Source organism: Choloepus didactylus, chromosome 7, assembly GCF_015220235.1.
Source record: "Choloepus didactylus isolate mChoDid1 chromosome 7, mChoDid1.pri, whole genome shotgun sequence".
Lineage (NCBI taxonomy): Eukaryota > Metazoa > Chordata > Mammalia > Pilosa > Megalonychidae > Choloepus > Choloepus didactylus.
Genome location: NC_051313.1, coordinates 119,209,657 through 119,218,230, shown reverse-complemented (window position 1 = coordinate 119,218,230; position 8,574 = coordinate 119,209,657). Strand labels below are relative to the sequence as shown.

The following is an 8,574-nucleotide window of genomic DNA, read 5'->3' as shown; positions in this document are numbered from 1 at the left end:
TCAGAACACCAGCAGGGGAAGTCCAGACTCAGGAGATGGGTCATAACTGATATTAAAGGATGGACTCACCATCTGGTGGGCTGCCTCGCTGCCGGGTGTCTCTTCATTGGGAGTGTATGGATTCCAGAGCTTTCACTGTCTGTCCTTTCTATGTGTGCCAGATAGATTCCTTTCAAATATGCTGGATTTTCAGAAACCTGAGGATCAGAGTGTCTTAGCTGTTTGTCCCCTCTATGATGAACAACAAAATACATTCTTTGGATCTGAACTTTAAGAATCTCATGACATGAGGGAAGGAATGCAAAGCTCTACTGCAGGTTATCATCTCTCGCTTTCCCTGTAACATATGCTCTGTCCCATTTATAGCACCATATTCACTGACCTGAGTCCTCAAATGAGGTGTGTCCCCAACAGTCCACTCCAGTGTCTGGTCATATTTAATGTGGTGCGGATTAGGCAGAGGTGCCTCCTTTACAGCCCATTGTTCCCAGTAGCCCCTGCCTAATCCAAGGTGCAGCTTTCCATCCCTGTCCAGCTGTGGAAGTGTTGAAACGCGGAGTTTCTCCTCTGATGTTAGTGTAGCACAGTGACAGGGATCCCACGTTCTTTGGCTCAGTTCACCATCTTTGGGCCTAGGAAATTGCAGGAGAAGCATAAAACAATAAGGAGCTGCTTAAGTGAAACTTTGTCATCCAGTATGCCAGGATTCAGGCATTCTCCATGGCCTGACAGTTTAAGTTCTGTTTAGATAATTTGCTGTCTCTTAAATAAACTTTCAAGCTCTCACAGCCCAGAGGAATCGTTTGTACTTAGCTCTCACTTTAGGATGGTTTTGTTGATTTTATTCTCAGTAATGAGCTTCAGGCAAATCCGTGTCTACGGCTAGGGCTTATGTGGGGATGGAAGAATCTGCAAGTGATTGCCTAACATTCTCTCAAAAAACTTGATTTTCTATTGGTGTTGTTTATTTGTTTGCTTGCTTAATTGATTAACAAACCTATCTCTTTATCTAATGAACTATGTATCTCCTCTCTTGGACCCTTTACATGAGCCCTGCCCTTAGCAACAGAAGTGTCATGTGAAAGATTTTTTCTGATTGGCTGCAGCTCAGTTGACCCGAATTTTAATCATTCCAGACTCCCTGGTACACCACAGTTTCTTTTTCTTTTATCCCTGTTTGCACTGCCTCGCTGGTGGGCTTTACCGACCCTCATCAAAGTGCCAAGAAGACAATGGCCCTACGTGGAGTCCCGGTGCTAGGATTTTTCCTCATGGCCGTCCTGATCAGCCCTCAGGAATCTTGGGCTATCAAAGGTAGGTGCTGTGGAAATGAATACACCAGGAGAGCTCTGAGAAACAAACTGTGGATGTTTACAAGACAATACTGGGAGCAAGAGCCAAGTGTGACAATATTATGAGGGACTGAATTAGAGAGTGTTTTAAATTGCATTTTGGAGGAGTTCTACCTGCCACACAAATGCAATTTATTTAAATTTAGTGTAGAAGAACAAAGCTGAATTGCATATTGGTTAATAACACTGATCCTGACATGAGCCAAACCAGGGGATTGAGGGGCAGGTAAGATTTTTTTTTTCCTATATTCATTATCAAATTACCTCTTTGTACTTTAATTCCTTTCTCTGTAAAATTTAGTAAAGTAAAACACTTAAAACCTCACATAATTTTGTGACGATAGAAGAGGCTAGTATGAGAAGATCTTTGCACTGTTCTTGGCTGAAAATATGGTACTTATATCTTAGCATGTGAATCCCGTCAGCTTATTGTAGAGACTTGGGATTGAAAGGAAGGTCACCAAAGTCTACCCAAGAGGGAGGGTGGCAGGAATGCTGGTGGAAATTTCAGGAATTTCCTCCCTCTGGGGACAGCCATAGTCCACCTTACGTGGGTTTCCTAATGATATGAAGTCACTGTTTCTTGATATTTCTGAGAGTAGAAAAATAAATAGGGATGTGGGAATCTGATGTTTTCCTCTGACATCTTCAGAGCAAACATTGGTGCTGCTGTGAAGAATGTTATAAACAAGTATCCTTCATCGAGAATGCTTATCGGGAAAAATGAGGCTCTTTCCTCAGGTTGGAAAAGGGCAGCCGCATACGTCTGCCTCTATGTGCGTGTGCACAGCTACAGATATTAAATTAATACCTGGGTTTATCAATATACAGTCAGACCTTAAATTTCCTCTCATTTCTAACGACTTAGTAGAGAAACAACCCCCACCCATCTAGCCACGCAACAGAGGTTGCATATTCTCCAGTTATAGTTCTCCTTTTACAAGTTGATTATTTCCTTAGTGTTGATTATTCTCGGTATCAGCTGTAATAGAAGATGCCCAGCAATGATGGTTGCAATCTAAGAAGAATTAAGCTACAAGAGTGTGTTGCCAGAGTCAGTCCAAATATCTCCCTTCTCACAGGTGTGTGCATGGTGTGGTGTGAGTCCAGGGAAGAGGGTGACGTACAGAACCACGAGGTTTCAATCACAGTCTCCTGGGTATCTCAGGCCCCAGTTCTATTTTCCATTAGTCTCATCCTAAACACAGAGCAGCTCTGACCTTAGTGAACAATACCAAGAAATTACTTACATTAGTCCCATCCCATCTGATCTTCTAAAATACCTGTGGGAGACATAAAGCCACAACAATTGTAATTAGAACACCACACATGAATAGGTAGATGAAATTTTTCTCTCAAGATCATTGGGCAAATAATTTTCTAAATAAGGGAACAAGATCTGATTTGATTTCAGAGATCAGAAGCCCACCTTTTAGACAGTGCTTTTCTCATTTAGTGCAGGGTTCTGAGAAAGGTGCCCTGGACTCTGGGTACTGAATGTCTGTGTAAGAGTGAGAGAACACTCCTCTTTCAGGAACTGCTGCTGGATTTCTGCAAAAGGAATCATATTTCTGATAGTAACATGGACTCAAATTCGGCTTTACAGTCCTCTGGGATTTTCTTCTCTCATTTTGCTCCATCCGCCCTCCCTAACTCTGCCCCTGTGTCTCCCCTCCCAGCACTGGTCAGCACCCCTGTCCTCCCTCCAGGCCTCATCTCCGCCCAGCCCTGCTCTCATCCCTCCTCCGTCCTGCTTGCCCGGCCCCTCTCCCCCACCTGGGTTCTCCTTCATCTCCCTCTCCTGTTTACCCCTAACCCCCTCTCCTGCCTTTTCAGAGGAGCATGTGATCATCCAGGCCGAGTTCTATCAGACCCCCGACCCATCAGGACAGTTCATGTTTGACTTTGACGGTGATGAGATTTTTCACGTGGATATGGAAAAGAAGGAGACAGTCTGGCGGCTGGAAGAATTTGGACGCTTTGCCAGCTTTGAGGCTCAGGGTGCTTTGGCCAACATCGCCGTGGACAAAGCCAATCTGGACACGATGATGAAGCGCTCCAACCACACACCAGACACCAGTGGTACCGGTCCCTGCTGGATGTGGGAATCTGTAGCTCTAAAGTAGTGGTTTCTGCTCCTAGTGTTAATTATAGAGGCTGATTTCCCCTCCACAGGCCTGACCTCGTCAGAGCAAGCCCAGATTCTCATGCACAGGCCCAAGAACGTCATGGGTTTGTTCCTTTCTTGATGTGCTCATGTCTTTTCTGTGCCATCTGCACTCACTCACAGAAACGTTTGCCCTAAATCCATGCGGGGAGACCCAAGACTGTGTTCCTTGGATATTTATATCTCAGTATTGTTTCCCATTCCAGGGTGGAGCTATCTGTTATTGGTGCCTGAGACTGTAATGGAGTCCTCAGGACACCATTTCACCTGCCTTTTCACCTTTAGGGTTTTTGATAGGTTTGGACCACGATTTGGTGTGGGAGGGGAAGGGACAGCCGAAGCAGCGAAGGCTGATTTCTGTTCTGTGCTCCCCCAGTACCCCCAGAGGTGACCGTGCTCTTGGACAGGCCGGTGGACCTGGGACAGCCCAACATTCTCATCTGTTTCATCGACAAGTTCTCCCCACCTGTGGTCAATGTCACGTGGCTTAAAAATGGAAACCCTGTCAGCACAGGAGTGTCGGAGACAGTCTTCCTTCCCAGGGAAGACCACCTTTTCCGCAAGTTCCACTACCTCCCCTTCCTGCCCTCCACGGAGGACGTCTATGACTGCAAGGTGGAGCACTGGGGTCTGGACGAGCCTGTCCTCAAGCACTGGGGTAGGGACCGTCCTTCAACCCCCTTTACTTCATGGTTCCCTCCCGTGATGCTTAGGACCCTGTTTCATCACATCTGCTGCCGTATCCCTGGTCTTTTCTCGGTACTTGGCTTCTCACACTTTCTAATCTGCAGTGCCCTCTGTCTGTCATTCTGCCTTCCCCCTGTTTAATCTATTAATAGCAATTCTCTTGCCTGAGTACAATACTTTTAATCCTATGTGCTGCTCTTGACCCCCATTCCCCACTCTGATTCTGTTTTGCTCTCTCCTCAGAATTTGAAGGGCTCACCCCCCTCCCAGAGACCACAGAGAATCTGGTGTGTGCCCTGGGGCTCGTCGTGGGTCTGGTGGGCATCGTCGTCGGCACGACCTTCATCGTCAAGGGCATGCGCAAGGGCAGTGCTGCCCAACGCCAGGGCCCTCTGTGAGACGCCCGGAGGTGGGTCTGGCGTGGTCATAGGAAGACAATCCTGGAGTTACCCACAGGAGGAAACATGGTGGGAAAGGATGTGCGGTTCCTTTAGGGAAAAGGGAAGGGAAGTTGTGACTCTTGATTTCTCCTTCCTACGTCAGTTTCAGAAACTGGCCTCATCTGGCTTCCCAGAGCTTCAGGGCCCTGATCCCTTTTCATAGATGTGCAATCTGGCCACACTTTAGATGTTGAAAATTTTATCCAGCACCTAAGACATTGTTTCACATTCAATTACCAAGTCCAGCGATCTAGGAAAGTCAGCTTTAGGATTTGAGCACCTCCCGACTTGGCCTCAGTCAAGCCATCAGGTGGTAGCATTCCCAGGGTCGCCCCCCTTGTTTTCATTTAGGTAGAAATCCCTTGGAGGCTGATGTCTGTTTTTACTCCCCCAGTGTAAAAAGTGGTGTCAGGGGCTCTAAGAGTAGGAAAAGCCACGCACTGCTCATTCATGTTCATTTGGAGAGTAGAGTTCATGTTGGAAAAACTGTACTTACTAGAGGTCAGATGTACAGTGAGACTTTCCACAGTCAGAGGATTAAGAGAAAGGCTGAGGGAGCTTAAAGGGAAAGAGCTTAAAATACTCAACTTAAACTCTTCGTAACTATGTGCGTCCTGCTTCAGGTGATGACCTTTCTTACAGAGAAGATCAATGAAGAAATTTCCTTTTCAACAGCTTTACAAAGCTTGTAATTCTCCAGTGGTTCACCTGAGTGAAGACAGCCATTCTGCAGCCCTCCCCAGCCCTTTGGCCACCTCGAGAGGCGAAGCCCCCCTGATCCCTCCACATCCCAACATCTAGTTGGGCTTCCCTCTGTCGCCCCTTCCTGTAGCTGTTTCCCTCCAGTTCACGATTGTTTTATCTCCATGCCAGGCCTCTGGAATGAGCGCATAGGATCCTTTTTGTCTATGGAAACTTCTGAATAGTCCAAGAAGATTTCTTTTGTATACTTATTCCTTGGAATTTCTCCAAACCTTGATTTTTCTGTATACATTAAACTAGGTGGAGTTTTCAGTGTGTCTGAGACTGTTCTTCAGGAAGCTGGGTATACAACGACCCTTCCATCCTGAAGGGTCTGAATATTGAATGTTACTTGTAAAATCTGGGTCTAATACAAAATATTCAGGTTCATTAGGACTTGATCTGATTCAGAGAAACTTCAGACAATCCAGCTGCTGTGTCCAGTCCTCATCTGGAAAATCCTAGAGCAAGATTTGTTTGATGGGAATTCTCTACTATCAGTGGGTTCAGAATCTGTTTTTGGTTCTTGTACCTGCATTCAGTGAGATACCCTGACCTTCAGGAGAGGAAGTACAAACACCAGGATTTGTCCTCTGACAATGAGTGAGACAGATGGTAGGGTGTAAGGGGTGGGGGTGAGGGGCAGGAGGGCGGATGTTGGGAGCAGAAAGAGAGGGGGATCTGCATACATTACAGGGTTTACATATCATCCCCTTTTAGACTGAATGAAGAATGACATCCAACACTGAGGCCTGGCATTACCAATTTCATTAAAAGTCTTGGCTACCAGTGCCATTCCCAGAAGAGTGACTTGTTTTTGGAACCATCTTGTATTTGGAGATGTACACCTGAATGGAAAAACTGAGTAAAGTGTGGGAGGGGTGGCATAAAAATGTGACAAAAGAATACTTAGGACACAGTGAGCTGTTGCTCGTTTTTTTTGTGAAACTGTGATTGGATATTTATGTCCAAAATGGTAACCAAAATCTACCCTAAACCATAATAGTAAATCATCCATGACGTGGTGGTAGATTGGTAAATTCGAGCTGTTGAAATGAGTTGAAGTTGGGCTTCATCTTGGCTCTACTATTTTTTGGTTGTGTATTCATTGGAATCTTAGCTCCATTTAGCCAAAGATTCCTCCTATGTAAATATTGATGTTAGTATTTACTTCCTTGAATTATATTGGTAATTAAATTAGAAAAATGTCAGTGAAGTAATTAGATACAGTGCTTTGCAATAATAATAAAGCAAAAATTTTGAGTTGTGTTATTTTTCTTCAGAATTTCTACAACCTGAGGATTACAAAAAAAAAAAAAAAGAAAGAAAAGCTAAGAGAAGCAAAACAAAACCAGCACAAGCAAAGGCAGCATGATCTTATAAGAATTACTCATTGATAGCAAGTTTCTGTACCTGTGATTTAAGAATCAGGGCGGTACTTTGAGAGAATTTAAGATAGAATAGGCATAGGCGTTTCATTGGTATAGCTCCAAATTTTCTGTTTATAAAATACATAGATTTACATTAGAGAATATACTCAAATGCAGACAAGTATGGAATAAAAAAGCAAGAGCTAAATTCATATTCTACCTTGTAAGACGGCTAGTTTTCTTTTTCTTTTCTTTTTTTTTTTTTTGGTTTTTAATTTTAATTTGGAAGACAAGGAGTTCCACACCCAGGGCTGGACTGTTGGTGGTGGGCAGTGGGGTTCACATGCCTAGAAGATGAAGCCTGAAGCTGAGTGTGCAGTTATCTCTGCTTGGGTTTGTGCTTGGGCTTGTTATCCACAGCTACAGGACCCTGGATGAGTGGCAAGTCCTGGGAGTTTTGGGTCATGAACTGGGTACTTGCTTCGAGTTTGCTCGGGTGGAAGCATTTCAGGAATTTTTCCATTTTCCAAGAGCCTCGGTTTCTGTTTTCTTTGGGAAGGAGAGAGATGGTCCTTTCTTCCTGAAGATAGACAAAGAATTGGTACCGATGGAAGCCAGTGTGCACCGGTGGAGAGGGAGTCTGGCAGGCTGTCAACACTTGGCCCTGAATCTTCCCTTTCTTCATATCAGTGCCCTTGATGTCAGTTACCAGCCAATGTCTCCAGAAGCGACGTGTGGGTGAAGTCCTGCTAGGGGCATCTGGATCCGCCATCACCAGGATGCAGGTTGCATCTTCCAAGGCCCCAGGGAACTTGACTATCGGCTCGGGCCAGGAGGTGATCTTCTTTCTGTAGTCGTTGCAGTCAGGAGCATACATGCAGCCAAGGTTCCCCAACTCTGGGTAGAAAACATCAAGACCCTTGCATAAGAGAGCATCATCCTTGGTCAGGGGCTCATGAACACACGGGTCACTTTCTTCCTCGTCTCCAGTGACCACTATTATCAGCCCCAGCAGCAGGACTGCTGTGGCCAGTTGCATGGTCGAACTCGTGGGCACCTTGGTCTAGGTTTTAATACAGTGACTCTATCTTCTTGTGCTTTCTGGCTGGCCCGTCAGGTATGTCTGACCACGACAAACCATTTGTGTTCCACCTGTCCCGAGAGGGGAACCAGGCCTCAGGCCTGGGAGGGTTACCTCTGGACTCTGCACAGCCTTCGAAGGCTATTTCTTAATAGATAATTTTCTTAGTGCAGTTGTAGGTTTACAGAAAAATTTTGCAGAAAGCACAGAGTTCCCATATACCCTCTCCTCTCCGCCCGAAATACAGTTTTTCCTATTAACAGCTTGGCACAGGTGTTACAGTTATGAAACAATATTGATACATTGTTCTTAACTGAAGTCCATAGTTTAGTATTTACTGCATGTGTTGCAAAGCATTTGGCTTTGTCATAATTTTTTCTGCTAGCAGTTCTTATAATGGTGTAGTGATATCTCCTCATGTTCTTAATATGCATTGCCATAATTATTAGCGATTTGAACATCTCTTGCCTCTATCTGTCACCTAGGCCTATTTTGTAATTGTTTGTTTTTGTATTTTTAGTGTGAAGTTTTTGAGAGTACTTTATATGTACTAGATACATGTGCTTTGTGAAATACATGGTTTGCAAACATTTTCTCCCTTTCTCTGGCACATATTTTCATCCTCTTCAGGGGCTATTTTGCAGAATAAGGGTTTTAAATTTGATAAAGCCCCATTTATTGATGTTTTTATTTGGTGGATCATACTTTTTGTGTCATAACTAAGATTTCTTCACCA

At 44.6% G+C, this 8,574-nt stretch overlaps 2 protein-coding genes across 2 annotated transcripts; one reads left to right on the top strand and one right to left on the bottom strand.

Moving 5' to 3' along the window:
- Positions 1 to 1,155: 1,155 nt before the first annotated feature.
- LOC119540124 (HLA class II histocompatibility antigen, DR alpha chain) lies at positions 1,156 to 5,660 on the top strand. The gene is made up of 5 exons (XM_037844168.1): positions 1,156 to 1,314; positions 3,189 to 3,434; positions 3,896 to 4,177; positions 4,450 to 4,615; positions 5,270 to 5,660. The coding sequence occupies exons 1-4, from the start codon at positions 1,233 to 1,235 to the stop codon at positions 4,602 to 4,604; spliced, it is 765 nt and encodes a 254-aa protein (XP_037700096.1). The 5' UTR covers positions 1,156 to 1,232; the 3' UTR covers positions 4,605 to 4,615; positions 5,270 to 5,660.
- Positions 5,661 to 7,136: 1,476 nt separating this feature from the next.
- LOC119540418 (phosphatidylethanolamine-binding protein 4-like) lies at positions 7,137 to 7,796 on the bottom strand. Its single transcript, XM_037844560.1, has one exon. It carries the CDS (start codon positions 7,794 to 7,796, stop codon positions 7,137 to 7,139), a length of 660 nt encoding a protein of 219 aa, XP_037700488.1.
- Between the last annotated feature and the right edge of the window lie 778 nt (positions 7,797 to 8,574).

Bases quoted from the DNA above. Each gene is read 5' to 3' on its own strand.
- LOC119540418 (XM_037844560.1), bottom strand. From the start codon at position 7,796: ATGCAACTGGCCACAGCAGTCCTGCTGCTGGGGCTGATAATAGTGGTC.
- LOC119540124 (XM_037844168.1), top strand. From the start codon at position 1,233: ATGGCCCTACGTGGAGTCCCGGTGCTAGGATTTTTCCTCATGGCCGTC. The intron at 1,315-3,188 runs GTAGGTGCTGTG...CTGCCTTTTCAG, and splicing joins GGAATCTTGGGCTATCAAAG to AGGAGCATGTGATCATCCAG. The intron at 3,435-3,895 runs GTACCGGTCCCT...GTGCTCCCCCAG, and splicing joins CCACACACCAGACACCAGTG to TACCCCCAGAGGTGACCGTG.